The following is a 17122-nucleotide window of genomic DNA, read 5'->3' as shown; positions in this document are numbered from 1 at the left end:
GGAGCTGCACGTGCACGCTCTCCTTCCCATGACTGCACATGATAACCCGACCTCAGAGTCCACACGGCTTAGTGACGGGGAGGACACAGTAAGCATCACATTATTTTTATAGGAACGGCTCATAAAAACAAAATGGTTTGGAATTGGACTTGAGATTTCCTTTAGAATGAGAACCATTCAAACATGAGAATTTGTAATTTGCCTTTAGGCCGTCTATGAAAATTCCTATAGCTACTCTCTTTTTTTCCTGACTTTGGAACAAGTATTTTATTGAATAAAAAAAAAAAAAATACATTGGGAATCTATTTTGTTGACCTTAGTGTAAGGTATTGAGTAAAATAAATCCCTCCTTTCATGGATCCTTGGCTCTGGGAGATTAAATACATTCATAAAATATGTAAGTTATTGGTTGGTGAAAAGTGTTCTGATGAAAAACAAGGAATAGATAATGTGGGAAGGGAGAAAGCTCTAAGTTTTTAGGAGGGTAGTCACATGAGGATGTGACACGTGGGTAAGAAATGAGCTTTTCAGGACATCAGTCAACATAAGGCGCCAGAGGTACAGGCTGGCTGTTAGGGAAGGCACTCAGAGTGGCTGCTGGCCTTTTGATCCCACACAGTGGTGGATGAAGGAGTGAGTGCATGTGTGGAATGCACATGGTGCAAGTGTGGATCTTAACAGAAATACAGAAAGGAGCAGAAAACCATCTGAGCTGCTGCTCCCAGCTTATGTCATGTAGCTGATAAACAGATGTGATTCTTTGTAACGAATGTTTGGCCTCTGGATTTTATTTGGAGTTTAGCCTCTCTTGACAACGCTGGTGGAACAGAATCCTGAAGATATGGGTGACCTCTATCTTGATGTTGCTGAAGCTTTTCTGGATGTTGGTGAATATAACTCTGCCCTTCCCCTGCTCAGCGCCCTGGTTTGCTCTGAAAGATACAACCTTGCGGTAGTTTGGCTTCGGCACGCAGGTAATACTTTTGTTGTGGAAGAGAAACAGTTTTAATCATATAATCAGGCAAGAGTTTATGTTCCCGACACAGTAGCCATTATAGCATATCAGAATATTGGTGCAGGTACTTCTGGTGTTGGTGTAAGATTGATACTTACGTTGTCCTGCCAGACTGCTGAGTGCTGGCCCTTAAGGAGTGCCCGGATCTTCTCCTGACGCAGTGACATTAAAAAGATCAAAGCCACAGTGCTCTCTAGAGGGCAGTGTGTTTACCTAGTGATGTGGACCTGTGCAAACAACTGGGGTGATAATGCCCATGCCCTTAAATGCCAGTCTTTCATGTGTCCTGCCAATCAGTATGGAACTGTATTATCAGATAGGGCACAATTATTTTTAAAGCACTTTTATGAATACATGTTTTATGTTATTTTGGGAGAAAATGGTTCATGTGCTTTTCAGTGCTGTTTGAGCCACACATGCAGGAGACAGGAGAGGAAACAATCTGAGGGAAAGTATTCATTGCAGTGAAAAGGACTATGTGGGAAGAGCTAGGTCGGTGTTGGGGCCACTAGAATGCAAAGAAGAAACCATTGCTTGATGGAGGAATGGAGCAATTTTATTTCTGAGGCTCATTTTGAGGCATGGAGTGGGATAATGGGAGTGACTTGATATTGGGGAGATAGAAAACTGGGGAGCCCAGTAGCAGTGAGTGAAGTAGATGTGTGAAAGTGAGAAGGGTAAACTGAAGAGTCAATCTCTGAGCTCAGGATGCCATATGGGAGGAGGGAACTAGTTCCCTCTTGCCACACCAGAAGAAGCCAGTACCCCAGCTTTTATAAAATACTAATTTAAAAATAACATAGACAGTTAATACTTTGAATAACCACTGTGCCTTAATAATCATGTCTATGGATTAAGTTGGGTCTCCCAGTCATAAACTTTGGATAAATTAAGTTGGTTCCTGTGGCATGACCAGAGTGTACATTTGGAAACAGGCCTTGTGTTGGTATGGTTAAGTGATTATTTTGATTATTATATAACATTCAAAAATGCCAGTGAAGACATGGGGAATGCTTAAAACATAGTACTAAGTGAACAGCGACACACCAGACTGAATATAGACACTGATTTATCGCCTTGTAGCAGGTGAATTCTGATGGGGCGGGACTGGAATCTAGCTTACCCCATTGAATGCTTTACTTGCATGCCTAGGGCTCTGAGTTTGATCTCTAGCACCATTAGGGATAAAGATCAGTAGATTGATAATTGGATCGATCAATTAATAGAGAATAGAATAATTGCTTTAAAGTGCTAACAGTATCTATTCATTCCTTTGCTGTTCTAATTTTCTTATATTGCTCCAATGTCTCTTTAAAATGGGAAACGCACTGCCAGGCGAAGCCGTATAAACTGGTCACCCAGGCTTGGGAGACTGTGCAAATCAGTGAGATGGGGGTCATGCAGTCAAATAAAATAAGTTACTAATTAAATTAGGACAGGAATAGTTTTGGCCAATTTACAACTTGAGAATTAACCCTCTTTTACCATCTTAGAATGTTTAAAGGCCTTGGGCTACATGGAGCGTGCTGCTGAGAGCTACAGTAAAGTGGTGGACCTGGCCCCACTGCATCTGGACGCACGCATCTCACTTTCCATCCTTCAGCAGCAGCTCGGCCGTCCCGAGAAAGCTCTGGAAGCTCTAGAGCCCATGTATGACCCAGACACCTTAGCCCAAGACGCGAATGCAGCGCAGCAGGTAGGCCACAGCGCATGGGAGCTTCTCTGGGTAGAGTGTTAGAACTTTCTCTTCATCTGCTACAGCATTTGACTGTCTGCCTCAAGTTTCTACAGCTACAGCCAGAGCTGTTAGATCTAGTTTATTACATTTAGTGGCATTTTGGTTGTTTTTGATATGTGTTTACTGTGGGTAATATGAGTGTTTTCATGTTTGTATGTCAGAGCAGACATGGGGTATCTTTCTTAGATTTCTTTCCATATACATTTATTTATTGAGACAGTCTTTCATGAAACTGAAGCTTATCTATTCGGCTGGGCAGTGAGCTTCAGGGACCCTGCTGTCCTGGGATAAGCCCACTTTCCTTGCCTTTTATCTGGGTTCTAGGATTGTAGACTCAGATCTTTATTCTAACATGGCAGATCATTTCCCGAGCCTCCAAATTGAAGGGCTTTGAAAAGCCATTTAGTCTTAAGTTTTAATCGCTTTTTATTAGATACAAATTTTAGCTTTTAAAATGTTAGATTTTAATTATTATTATAATGTGTTAATTCTTTTAAAGCAAATGTTTGTAGAGTCTGGTTTCTAAAAAAAAATGATTTCTACAAATAAAACCATTATAGCAAAGACATTTTATTACTCTGCCATGTGCTTGTTCTTCAGGAACTGAAGCTACTGCTCCATCGCTCCACTCTGTTGTTCTCACAAGGCAAGATGTACGGCTACCTGGACACCTTGCTCACCATGCTGGCCATGCTTTTAAAGGTGGTGCTGACTTTCTTAGCCTTGCTTATCTCCACAATGGACTTGTAATTGCTCCTCTGTGTAAACTCAAATATGTTCAAATGAAGGGCAGATAAATGCGGAAGATGTAGAAGTTAGAAATATATGACTGGAATTCTTTTGTAACACTGGAGGATCAACTCCAGTGTAACACATTAGGCAGGTGCTCTGCTACTGAATTCTATCCCAGCCCTAAGATGGACATTCTACATGATGATATAAGCCTGATCACTTAGAAGTAAAGAAAACCTTAAGTCTACTTATTTTGAAATATGAGAATAGTATTACCAGTTATTAGCCATATAGACAGCAGTGTATATTAAAATGGTTCATTTTGCAGAAGTGTTGAGCAAAAAAAGGTCTGACATCCATTTCTAGTCTGTTTTGCAAGGGGATGTTGAGGATTCACTTACTGTGTCCTCTGCATGCCACACAAATGTGCACGGGTGACGTTCCACTGTGTGTCTGTGGTGACTGCACGTCCTTTGATGAGAAAAGTAAATCAGTTATTGCACTTGTAGGCATTGAGAGTATAGATAACTCTGCTGAAGAGTCCTCAGTCTGGGTCATGCTACTCAACAGGCCATACTGTAAACGTTAGGGGCTAAAGCTTCTTACCGTCTCTTATTCAGGTTGCGATGAATAGAGCCCAAGTTTGTTTGATATCCAGTTCCAAATCTGGAGAAAGGCATCTCTACCTTATTAAAGTGTCAAGGGATAAAATATCAGACAATAATGAGCAAGAAACATCAAATTATGATGCAAAAGGTAATTGCTTCATTTGCTTTATGAACTGAATTGAAAAGAATTAATGTAGTAATACCTGGTAATAATCTAAATTAAATGAAAATTGCAATCTAAATCTGTCAGGTATAACTGACTCATTTAATCCTAAAAGGCTCAACTGTAAATTCTTTAAAAAATTAAGACGGAAATACTCATTGAATCTTTTTCTGAAAAGTATAAAGTAAAACAATTTTGACCTTTTAAGAAGAAAATTAATTTGTGAAGATTAGATGACTATAGATTGTATGTGCAGTTACTTCAATTGCATAGATTTTGTTCTGTAGAATTCTCCCCCCCCCCTTTGACAAATATAGCAGTTATAGAAACTCTCTGAAAAGAAATTGCTGTGACCCAGTCTAAAGTCATAGGACTTCAAAAGGCATCAAGTTTGGGCTAAAAAGGCATTGGGGATATTTGAGGAGGTTGTTACTCAGAGAAAGACCTTTGGAAATGAGACCAGAGATATCTATCAGTCTGGCAAAATGACTTTATTGTTCATTGAACAACGTTCATTAAATTGTTAGGATAGGACCTGGAGTCCAAGGAAGACTGAGTCAGGAAAGTTGAGCTGCCTGTGGTGTGCTGCCCATGGCTTCCGAGCCTGGCTCCCCATGGATTCTGGACTTATTCTAGCAGCTTCTCCTCTATGCCATCAGTTTGCACCATGTTTCCCTAAATTATTTTTCTCCATAGAAAACCTTCCCTCGCCCTTCCTCATTTTAGGTGTCTATTGGTTTTTCTTAGGTTGGTAAAGTTATTGATTTCATCTTAGTGGAGATGGTATCAGATTAGATGCATGAGCTAAGCTTCTTTATGTTACATGCAACTTTGTAGGGCTGGGTTCAACCCTAGGGCCTTGCACGTGTAAACCCGTCTTCCAACTGGAGGTAGATCTCTATTCCACATGGACCTCTGTACTGTGATAGTTTCACATAACATTTTATGTCTCTCTATTCATAGCTATATTTGAAGAATGTATATTCCATTGCATAGCAATTATAATTTATTATTTCCTTATATTTTTTATTTTATATATTTTGGTGTGTGAATAGTAATGTAAGCATTGTGAGTACGTATCATTCATACTGTAGCTCTGTTCATGTTCTGATTGTTTAAAGTAGATTACCAGAAGAGTAATTGGTGGCTTACACAATACAAATCTTTCTGTCTTTCTTTTTTTTCTCTCCTTATCTTCCATTTTATCTCCCTCCCTCCATTTCTCTCTCAGTGTTAGACTGAACCGAGGAACTCGCACAGTAGGCACACACTCCGCTGCTCTCCACAGAAAGCCCTCAGCAGCCCAAGTGTTTATCCCTCTCTTCTTCCCCACTCTCCTCCCCTCCTCTTCCCTCCCTCGTTTTCTTTTCCTGTCTACCTTCCCTCTTTCCTGCTCGTTCCTCCTCTCTCCCTTTTCCTCTAAATTGCTTCGGCCTGTCTCTACCTGGCCACGTAGCCCAGCCTGGCCTTAAACTCTTCGCACACTCCCACTTCTTTATGCAGAGAACTGAGATTTATAGGTGTTCACTGCCGTGCCCGACCTTCTCATGTAGTTTTTAAAGGAGGTTTCTTATGGAAAAACGAAAAGGATGTTAGAGGAAAAGTGAGATTAGAAAAAGACTAAACAACCCCAAATCTGTAAAGCATGGAAGTCAGAAGGCTGCATGCATGCAGAAGTTCATGAGCTCACCCGTGTGAGGACGCTGGTTAGAGCAGCACGTGTCTGAGCGCAGACCAGCAAAGGCCAGTGGGATCTGTTTGGCTTTGTAGGGACAAGTCAGGGTGCGGGTTAGCTGGAATGCCAGAGTGGGAAGACAGGATTGAAGGAGTCTACACAGACTGTAGATTCTCTCCTTGTCAGGTTGTCAACAAGAGCTTAGGGCAGAGACCGTAAAGGCTGACTGCACGTGTGTCTGCATCCTGTGCATTTACTTTTCCAGATTGCTGTATCTGGAACCAACAATGTCCTGTTTTATTTTCTCATTTTAGCGATATTTGCTGTACTCACAAGTGTCTTGCCAAAAGATGATTGGTGGAACCTTCTCTTAAAGGCCATATATACCTTGAGTGATTTGTCCCGATTTCAAGAAGCTGAATTGCTGGTAGATTCGTCCCTGGAATATTATTCATTTTATGACGACAGACAAAAACGCAAAGAACTAGAATACTTTGGTCTTTCTGCTGCAATTCTGGACAAAAATTTCAGAAAGGCATATGACTATATCAGGTGACTTTTCAATAGGAAGTCATATTTTGGAAATATATATGTGTGTGTATCTGTGCCCGAGTGTATGTATGTGTGTGCTGTACAGGAGCCCCTGTAGGTCAGAGGAGCCCATCTCATCCTCTGGAACTGGACTTACACATGGTGTAAGCCACCGTGTGGGTGCAGGGAATGGATCTGCAAATGCTGCCCCAGCCCCCAGTCAACTTCATTACTTTCTTTGGTGGCACACTTACTGGACTTAGGCTCTCGCTGTCGAGGGTTAGTGAGCTGTGCTGTTCTCACTGCCCTTCTGGCTGATGGGCTCACTCGTGAGTCTTAGTGTCTCACGGGGTAAACTCTACAGCTACATCTCTCAGGTCCTCACCTGACACTGCCTGGTTCTGTGACATCAGGCTAGTTACTTAACCTCCTTTTTCTCAGTATCGAATTTGTAAAGGGCATCATACTTTTATACTTGGGGTTAAATGATGTTATTATATATGAAGCCTTTTAACAGTGCCTGGCACACTGTATACGTTGTTTATTGTTTATGGTTCTGTAGCTGTAGTAAGCTGAGGGACAGGAAAACAGCTTTGATACTTTTTTTTAGTTTAAAGTGTTGGTTTTTCAAAATCAAGAACATAGAATAAATACTAACTTAAACAGCATATTCTAGGAAAGATCTTTCATTGTATAATAGGTTTTGCTTTTCCTCTGATGGGAGATAGCACCGAAGAGTTTCATTGTTACAAATCAGGAAGTTTATTTCCCTGCATACACTTTCTGCTGTTTTAGGGTGATGGTAATGGAAAATGTCAATAAGCCCCAGCTGTGGAATATTTTCAACCAAGTAACCATGCACTCCCAAGATGTAAGACATCATCGCTTCTGTCTCCGTCTGATGCTGAAAAACCCCGAAAACCATGCTCTGTGCGTTTTAAATGGACACAATGCATTTGTGTCTGGCAGTTTCAAACATGCACTTGGTAAGTGTGCTGGCACCTGACTGCTGCAGTGGTCAGGGCTGGCTTCTGCTCCGGAGCACAGCTGCCCGGGCTTCACGTCGTCAGCGGTGATATCGGGACCTATAGCATAGGCTGTTTTGACATTGCACGAGTTAATCTGGAGCAGTATTTAAAACAGCCCGTGTGTAAGTGTTCTAAGTACTAGTGACAATGGTGAGAATAGTGCTTCATTTGTCACGTGGTGTTAGAGGTTGAGGAGGGTTAAGGTCAGCAGTTATTTCTGCTTAGGGTTAGAACTGCATGTGCACGTGGACACCAACATATACCACACAGACATCCTCCCTTCTCTTTGAAAGCAGACTTAAGGTCATAAAATAAATTATGATCACACTGCTGAATTATTTTAGAGTATTATTCTATACAGAAATGTCTATCTCTACCTGTGTGAGTACACTGTTATCTTCAGACACACCAGAAGAGGGCTTCTGATCTCAGCACAGATGGTTGAGAGCCACCATGTGGTTTCTGGGAATTGAACTCGGGACCCCTGGAAGAGCAGTCAGTCAGTGCTCTTAATCAGAGCCATCTCTCCTGCCCTGATACTAGGGGCTTTATATATTAAAGCCAGTGAGGAAAGAAAGAAGGGTATTCTTACCACATCGTCTGGCCTTGTTTACCTTCCAGGACAGTATGTCCAAGCCTTCCGTGCCTATCCCAGTGAGCCACTCTACAATCTCTGCATAGGCCTCACCTTTATTCACATGGCATCTCAGAAGTATGTGCTGAAGAGACATGCTCTGACTGTGCAGGTAATGCATTTGGTTCTACCAACTTTGTTGTGTTCACGAAGTGAGTGAATATATGTTATGTCTTTTTAAAAGCTGGTTTCAAAAGCAACGTCTGCCTGATAAACATGTTGAGAATATTCAGTACTCATTCCTGTTGTTAGACTGCGGCTGATTGCAGCATAAGCCTGTGGTCAGAGCGTAGCTGGTAGACAGGTGGAGTCTGCAGAGTCTGCGTTAGGTCCTTGTGTACGCTGGGGGTTGGGGTGTCTCCAACTAACTGTCTTAGGTCTAAAGGTTTATTTAATTAATTTTGTGTGTACCTGTTCACATTTCTGTATAAGTGCATCTATACACGTTGGCCTGTATATGTAGAGACTAGAGATGGACAGAGAATTCCATGTGTTGTATTTTTTAAAGGCAGATTAACTATAGTTAATAGTATGTTTCTTGTGGCGTTTCCAGACAGGCTTGTTATTTACCTTCCTCCCTTTCAGCTCTGCAGAGTCCTTGTCCCATGTCCCCCTCCTCGCATATGAATCTCTTTTCCCATTCCTCTGATCCAGTTTCTTGGTCCCCCTTCTCCGGGTCTCACCACCATCTCTCGGTCTGGCAGTGGTCCCCTTTTTTCTGTAGTTACTACAGGCCATGTGTACTCAGATCTAAGACTTGGAGTCAGGAGCCTCTAGTAAGGGAGAACAGGCCATGTTTGTCTTTGGGTCATAAGCTTCTCTAGCTCCAAACATTTAACTGCAAATTTCATTTTCCTTCACAGCTGACTGCACTGTGTAAGTGCAGATCAGTTTCACTCTCCATATGTCAGTTGTAGGACAGTTAGGTTGTTTCCATTTCCTAGCTTTTGTGATCTGAGCAAGTATCTGTGGAGGGGGATGTCCTGTAAGTATCCCATACGGTGTTGGGATAGATTTCTCTGCTCTCATCCGGACAAACCACACCAAACCAACATGGTTCCACGTGGAGAGGTTTAATAGAAAGACGAGACAGAGGTTGGGGTTGAGAGAGGAGAGAACGGGAGGGGGTTTAGTCTTTTATGGGGGTAGTGACGTCACTTGCTTCCAGGTGTGTGTGTACTGGTGTACCCTGGGAATGCTTGGTTGTTTCCATGGCAATGGATGCACCAGGTCCCTGTCACTTGTGGGTTGTGCCATTGCTGGTATAGGAGCCGTCCAAGTGCCAGCATTCCTCCATCTTTCTTATCATAAAAAGAAGGAAAGGGAAGGGGGAGGTCGTTGGTGAAAGGGAAATAGGGGCGCTGTGTCTCTTAGGCTACTTCCTGCTGTCTTGGGGCATTGTCAATTTTGGCGTGTAGGTGGCTTTCATCATCAGGTTCCTCTGTGGCTGGTAATCCTGTAACAGGAACTGATTAATAGTTTGGTTAGACATTTTTTGTATCTGTCATTAAAGAAATGTAGAGACAAGATTGATCCTCATCTATAGGGAGCGGATGCCAGAAAGATGACTAGAAGAGGGGTTCCGAAGGGAGTATCCACCTCCATATAGGGCTTTCGGAAGTCCAGGAACTGGAGGTCTCACGTTCCTTGGAATTCTGTAAGTCTGATTGTAGCTTCTGGATTTTATTTCTCACTGTCCTGGATTGGTTGATGTGGAAACAGCATCCTTCTTGGAGGGACAGGCAAAGACCACCTTCTTTAGCTGTCAGGATGTCCAGCCCCCCTCGGTTGCCAAGGAATCGATCTGTTTCTGGATAGTGAGCAAAGTTTCAGACACTCTTTGAAACCTGTTGTTGAGTGTGGAAGTAGTTATCCCAGTGCCAGCACCTACGGCTATTCCTGCAGTGACCAGGAGCGGCACGACCTGAACTGCCCTCTTATGTTGGGGAGCCATCATATTTACAGCTGGGATTGGCAGGGACACGTTTCCCTGGATTACCCCTAGTTCAGGAAAGAGGAGAACCAATGTGCAAACTCCCGACCAGCTGTCAGGTAGACGCTGGTGTGCCTGTGTGCCACAAGAGTGATGTATTTTGGATTGCTGGGCACTGGTCAGAGATCAGTGTTTAGATGGGAGAACCGACACGGGAGTGACGGCCATCTGGATGGGCTCCTGGCATCCAGCATGGAGCAGTTTCCTGATCCTATTTGGAAAGACTGCTTGTTATCTCTGGATGTTTCTTGAACCTCATCTCCAGATATAAGGGCTACCGAGATAGAAACAAACAGCAAGGGGAGGGTGAGAAGCCCATGTCTAGTCCAGTGGTGTTGAACGCCGCTGACTGTGTGGAGTCTCATTTTCTGGAACTGGGGACAAGGTAGGTGGTCTTGACATCTTCTGGCGCTTAACAGAGCACGGTCCTGTTAGGGTCGACGTGTATGAAGAATGTTTAGGTGGAGGGTAAAAGGTTTGAGGTGGGACAGGTGGACCCAGTGAGGGTAGCTCTGGGAAAAGAAATAGGTCATCAGAAGTTGTTTACCTTCTGGGTTTTCAGGGTCCAAATTAGTGTATTGTAATAAAGCCTTCGTGAGGTGCTCTAAAAATTGAGATGGGTTTTTCCCAACTATCCTGGATGACCTCTTGGAGTTTTTCAAAATTTACCAGTTTTAAGGCTGCTCTGCAAAGACTGGCCAGAAAGCAGGTTATGAATCTATTTCTGGCTAAAATGCTACCTGTGGAATTAGTCTCATCGGGATCTCGGTCAGGTACTGCCTCAGATCCATCGGTTTGGTGGGTCTCTCTGCACATATTCTTGCCTATTCCCAAACTCACGGCGTCCCTCAGGAAGTAAATGGTTAGTAAGGACAGGTGTGTGTCATGGAAAGTCAGACTGTCAGACTGGGTAATGTATTAGAACTCCTTAATGAGGCATATGAGTTAGAGGTGTAGGAACCCAGTCTGTTCTGTTTAAGAGAGTTCATTTAGTGAAAAAGGAACGTGAACACGGACCAGCCCATCCACACCTCTCGAAGGACCAGTGCTGGGTCAGGCGTCTCTGGTAATGAAGGATCAGGGGTTTAGCTTTGGTGTGGGTGATGGGAGGTAAAAGTAGAGCGGCCTGTAGCTGGCACAGGGGTGTGTGTGGAGGTGAGAGAGGAGCGGGGACAGGCACCAGCAGCATGAGGGCCGGTGGTGTGCCCACGCCCATGTGTGAGTCTGGTGGTGGAGGAGGGGAGGGGTCAGGAAAGTTCAGAGTAGCCTGGTGGGAAGGAGAAATTGAGGCAGTGGTCTGGGTTTTTCAACGAAGAGGAGGCGATTTTTTAGCTGGGTCAAGGGTTATAGTGTCACCTGCTGTATGTCCCATGGCTAAGAGGAGCACAGAGAGGGGTTAGAGTGAAGACAGATAAATGCTTGAACATAGGAAACCTCTTTCCATTACCAGAGCTCGTAATTAACGAGTCCAGGGGGCCATCTTGTGGCCATCTTGAGTCATTGTCTAATGGATACGGAGTCCAAACAGTATTGCAAAGGTGTATCAGTTTTGATGTCCTCTGGTGAGGTGTTAATTTTAGAGATTTGAAAATTTCCAGGAGACATCCCAGTGGGGAGCCTGGTGGTCTGCTCATAGACATCAAATTACCCATGGGGGAGCTATTGATTTATCCAGTCCCAGTGGGTAATTCAATAGCGAAAGTCTGCCAAAGCCCAGAGGTCTGAGTCATCACTCGATGGTCCCCTGACCTGAAGGAAAGCTTTCCTACCCAGGCCTGGGAATTTCCAATCTGCTGCAGGAGCTCGGCTGTACGAACCCTGAGTGGGGGAGTGAGGAATGGCTTTCGAGGAACCTTTCGCCCAATGGTCAAAGTCTTATTTTGGACCTTGGCTGCGGAGGACTAACCCTCCTACCCCATAAAGGCTGGCCAAACCTTATCTGGGAAATTGGGGGTCCTCCTTGCCAACTGGAATGATAAACCTACCAATCTGCCAGTGTTTGTGTGAGAATTTTAGCTGTGGTCTGCTATCAGGAAAAGTGAAACCGTGAGGATGATGAAAGCCTAAGTGACCCCACGTAGCAGGAGCTGTTGGCACGTGGTGGACGTCTGTGAGTCCCGCAGCTGCCGGCAGGTGGCCTTAGGGTCGTAAGCGGCTGTGATGGGTTGCCTGGAAGACATTGCAGAAATGTGGTCTCTAAGGTTCCAGGAAGACTCAGTGGTAGCGGTGGTGAAGGGAAGCTGGAGGTGGCAACAGCTGTCGGGTGGTCACTGCCAGCACATGGTGCCCAGGCAGGGTGCACAGTGCCGGGCCAGTCTCTAGGAAATCTATCACCAGTGTTGGGGATAAATTTCTCCACTTGAGTCTGGACAAACCATGCCAAACCAACATGGTTCCACGTAAAGAGGTTTAATAGAACGAACAGGGGTTGGGGCTGAGAGAGAAAAGGGGAGGAGGTTTGGTCTTTTATGGGCGTAGTGACCTCACTTGCTCCTAGGGGTGGGTGTGTGTGTGAACTGGTGTACCCTGGGAATGCTTGGCTGTTTCCATGGCAATGGATTTACCACGTCCCTGTCACCTGTGGGTGGTGCCATCGCTGGGGGTAGGAGCTATCCTAGTGCCTGAATACGGTAGATTTATTTTTAGATTGAGAAGTCTCCATATTGATTCCCATAGTGGCTGGACCAGTGAGCAATCCTACCACACCACCAATAGTGAGGGAGGGTTCTCTCTCTCTTCCTGTACCCTTAATTTTTAGTCAGTTGTTTTTATTGATCTTTGCCATTTTGACACGAGTAAGATGAAAATCTCAATGTTGTTGCATTTCCATAATTTCTAGGGATAGTAAATATTTTTTTGAGATATTTCTTGGCTTTTTCTTTAAAGTCCCAAGACCCATTTTTTTTTTTTCAAATGGGTGATGTTTTTTGAATCTCTGTGCAGTCTGGAGTTAATCCTGTCATTGGATAGCTGGTAAATGTTCTCTTCACTCAGTTTAACTGTGAAGAAGCTTTTCAGTTTTATTAAGACCCACATGTCAAGTGTTGTCCTTAATTCTTACGCAGACAGGGTCCTACTCTGGAAGCCCTTTCACCTGTACTGTATGGGCACTGCCTAGGTTTTCCTAGAAGTTTCAGATTTAGGTCTTTGATTCATTTAAAATTAGTTTTTTGCAAGAACATTAGTTTCATGAATATCTCTAACTGACAGAGAGAGAGTGTGTGTGTGTGAGAAGCAAGCAGGAGAGAAACTTTGTTAGTTCTTATAAAAATGCAAAACTATGTTTTAAAAAAATAGTTTATCCTGATATGATATAAACTCAGCCAGAAGTGTACTATTCAGGATGGCGAGAGATGCTCAAGGCATCTGACACTGATTTCTTATACATTCTTAAGAGGTCAAAAAGCAGATTATAAATCTTGTCAGTGTGATTTACTACATTCAACACAGATGTAGCCAGATTTATAACGTGTGTGGCCACCTTCTCCAGTGTGCTGTCTTTGGTGGTTGGGGAGCATTTTAGAGTCAGTGAGATACTCAACCATTCTTTTCTCCTCGGTAGGGTTTTTCCTTCCTTAATCGATACCTCAGCATCCGTGGTCCTTGCCAGGAATCTTTCTACAATCTGGGCCGTGGCCTTCATCAGCTGGGGCTGACGCACCTTGCGATCCACTATTACCAGAAGGCTCTGGCGCTTCCTCCGCTTGTGGTAGAGGTAACTTTAGAAACTTAGATGTCATTTCCTTTTAGCTGTAGATAAGTATGGTCTGCTGTGTATTATGGTATAGTCAGTGAAGTAAATATAACTTAAAATTTTCTGGGTCCTGGTGTAGTGACACGTCAATAATCTCATGGGACTCCTAGGAGGAGCTCAAGCTACAGAAAGATCTTGTCTCAAATATATAGATATTGTAGTAAAACCATTTGAATCTGTGCACATGTGGCTTTCACCTTCTTTTAGTTATACAAAGGGAGGTCCTGGGCTTCCCTAGTAATGCATACTGTTTATTTCCCAATTCAACAATAACATGTTTTATCAAAAGACAAAAACCAAACTTTGAATGTTTGTGGGGGCGTTGTTCATGTGATTTTAAGTGTATATCACACACTACATGTGTAGTTCCTAGGACAACTTCAGTGTTGGTCCTTGCCTTTCACCTTGAGACAGGCTTTCTTGATCACTGCTGGGGCTCGACTCACATCCCATCCCACTGTTGGATGTGCAGACGTGATGTGCTGTTGTCCAGCTTATACTTGAGTCCTGGAGATCCAGCAAGTACTGTACACATTCAGCTATCTTCCCAGGTTCCTTATATAGACAGGGGACAGTATTAATGTAATTTCTAACATTTGATTGGCACTTTAATTTCTGAAGCCAACTCTGAGTAACAGCATCTGTTTTGCCCCATCTGTAAAAGTGAGTATCACAAGAGAACTCCCAAGTGCTGAGAGTCCTCCTAAGGAACAGTTGTCAAGTTGAGCCTTCACTGGAGGTCACCAACTGCTTTCCAGTGCTGCACAAAGAGCCAGAATTAAGTCTGTTCTGCTCTGGCTGATGAGACTTTTCTATAACCTCTTGGTTAGACATTTGATGAAGTTCCGATTATAATAATTAGGTCCAAGGTATGTTTTTAGTAGTACATGAATTGAAATCATTTTGGGAAATTATAGAAGTTTGTCATAATATTGACATGGTTGACTAATGGAAATAAAATCTGTTTTTTTTTTTGTTTTGTTGTTGTTGTTGTTTTGTTTTTGTTTCCTTCTAGGGCATGGAAGCTGACCAGTTAGATTTACGAAGAGATATAGCCTACAACATGTCTCTTATTTATCAGAGCAGTGGGAACACTGCAATGGCTCAAAAGCTTTTGTATACCTACTGTGTCATATAAGCCCTGTGACTTATAAGCCGATGTGTGGATAGTGTCTTCTGTGGAGACCTCGTTGTTCTTGTTATCACAACTGCTCTGAAGCAGGGGGTGTAGCTCCACCTGCTTGCCTCATATGTACAAGGCCCCAGATTCAAGCTTTTGAAAAATCGAAACACATCTTCGATCTCTGGAATATGTGCAGAGTTACTATTTCTGTGAGAATGTATATATCTACAATAAAATGACTCCCAACGCTGAAATGGACAATATTGGCTTAAGTCAGTTGTGACTGAACATTACTATTGTTCTACTTAATAACTACTAAACTGCTGTGTACCAGGTGTGTTGACAGGGGCTGGTACTGTTGGAGCAGACAGTGTGGTCTGTCCTTCAGGCATCCAGAGCACACTACTGAGACATCACCTCTGAGGACAGTTATTGATGTATTTATTCTCTGTGCTGTGCATTGAAACCAGAGCCTCGTACTGCGATGCTAAGCAGGTGCATACCCCAGAGCTGCATCTCGGCCTGCACAGTTTTGTTTGTTGAGATAGGGTTTCTCTTTGTAGTCTTGACTACCCTGGTACTTACTCTAGACCAGACTGGCCTTGCCCCTCAGGCCTGCCTCTGCCTCCCAAGTGCTAGGAGTCACACAGTTCTTAAATATAAAGTGTGAACATGTATTTCTTTGAAAGAAATATTGATTCCATTTATATGTGGCACCTTTTCTCATAGCTACTGCTATCCCATAGGGCAGTGTTCAAATATCCAGCAAAGGAAGTTGGATTCTTACAGTAGTTGTGTGTCTTGTTTCCAGTTCCAGGTCACTCACTACCAGAGTACGAAAGACCGGGGAAGTCGGATATATGGGATAAAGTGTTGACAGAGTTTAAAGGTACTTTGTTAAGTGTTCCTGAATCTCAGATTGAAAGAAAAAAAAAAACTGCTAGATGGACTGTTTCTTGGAAAATAATAATAAAAATAAACGCTGTAATGTATGAATGATTCTAAGACTGACCCCGCTGTAGAGGGAAGCCACGTGAGACTGAGGGTCAAAATACAGTGGCGACTTTAGCCGCTCTTCCTACTCTACACTGTGTTTTCAGCTTTCCCGCTGGAAAGCGGAATTTTAAGGAGTTAGTGAATGCGTCTTTATTCTGCATGTTTCTGTATGTAAATAAATCTTATTTTTATAATGAAGATTTCACCTTTTAAAGTTTTCATTTCATGCCATTAAGCAATTGTGATAAAGCTAACTAATTGTGATTGATAAATTTAGGTCTTGGGATCTTGTGTGTAGTTTTTCCTGTGGACAAAGTGAGTAGTGAAGTGGAGGGAAGGCAGGTGGGGTGTCTGTGTCGGTAGTGACTGCAGTCAGCATCTAACAAAGTGATGTGTGAGCTGGGGCTCATCTCAACTGACACCGCCTACCTGGTGTGCGTGGAGTCAAAAGAGGCCTTCAGGGCCATGCTTGGCTACAGCACTAAGTTCAGAGCCACTTAATTACATCTGACCCTGTCTCATAAAAATAAAAAGTTATTGGTAAGAACACAAGTAATCTTTTTTCTGTTCATTTGTCTGTTCCTTTAGCTATAGACACAGACAGGCCTGGTTTCTCATATCTGCTGATCAACATTGGTAGGAACAAGTCTTAACAATTTTCTAAGGAGGAAGAAAACATGTGTCGTGTGCTTAGTTAACATTGAGAATCACAGCTAGGGCCGGGGATCGGCTCCGGGAAAGTGCTCGCCGTCATCACTTACCCATGTGAGCCTGAGGGTGGTGATGAAGACGGTGCGTGCCTGTAAACAGAACTGTCACAGCAGAACATAGTTTTAAACAAGCTACCATTTTTGGAATGTTCTACTCTATGTTAAGTTCTCTTGAGACAGTTACATGGGCTCTGGTTTTGTGGAAGACAGGCATCACTAGTTACTGTTATCCTCCACACAGAGGGTTAAAATCATTACTCTTGTCCAGATTCCTTCAGAGGGACATTTGTTCTCATTTACAGCAGCAAATGAGGAGTTTAGCTTCTTTTCTCCCATTCTTCTTCCTCCCTCCCGAATATATTTACTACTGCTGAGATTCTTTCTGCTCCATGGAGTCTCGCTCCTACCTGGGCCAAACAAGA

At 43.2% G+C, this 17122-nt stretch overlaps 1 protein-coding gene across 1 annotated transcript in view; it reads left to right on the top strand.

Annotated features, from left to right (window-relative positions):
* The window catches only part of GTF3C3 (general transcription factor IIIC subunit 3), a 32832-nt gene extending 17584 nt beyond the window's left edge, over nucleotides 1-15248 (top strand). The window contains exons 10-18 of the mRNA XM_080932777.1: nucleotides 803-974; nucleotides 2509-2711; nucleotides 3354-3455; nucleotides 4106-4241; nucleotides 6246-6483; nucleotides 7258-7448; nucleotides 8112-8236; nucleotides 13680-13832; nucleotides 14887-15248. Coding sequence (XP_080788903.1) covers nucleotides 803-974; nucleotides 2509-2711; nucleotides 3354-3455; nucleotides 4106-4241; nucleotides 6246-6483; nucleotides 7258-7448; nucleotides 8112-8236; nucleotides 13680-13832; nucleotides 14887-15009 — 1443 coding nt within the window. The 3' untranslated portion in view covers nucleotides 15010-15248. The remainder of the gene's footprint in view (nucleotides 1-802; nucleotides 975-2508; nucleotides 2712-3353; nucleotides 3456-4105; nucleotides 4242-6245; nucleotides 6484-7257; nucleotides 7449-8111; nucleotides 8237-13679; nucleotides 13833-14886) is intronic.
* The last annotated feature ends 1874 nt before the right edge of the window (nucleotides 15249-17122 follow it).

Source organism: Micromys minutus, assembly GCF_963924665.1.
Source record: "Micromys minutus genome assembly, chromosome: 19".
Classification (NCBI taxonomy): Eukaryota; Metazoa; Chordata; class Mammalia; order Rodentia; family Muridae; genus Micromys; species Micromys minutus.
Note: the sequence above shows the minus strand (reverse complement) of the source record. Positions and strands in the feature narration are given on the sequence as shown.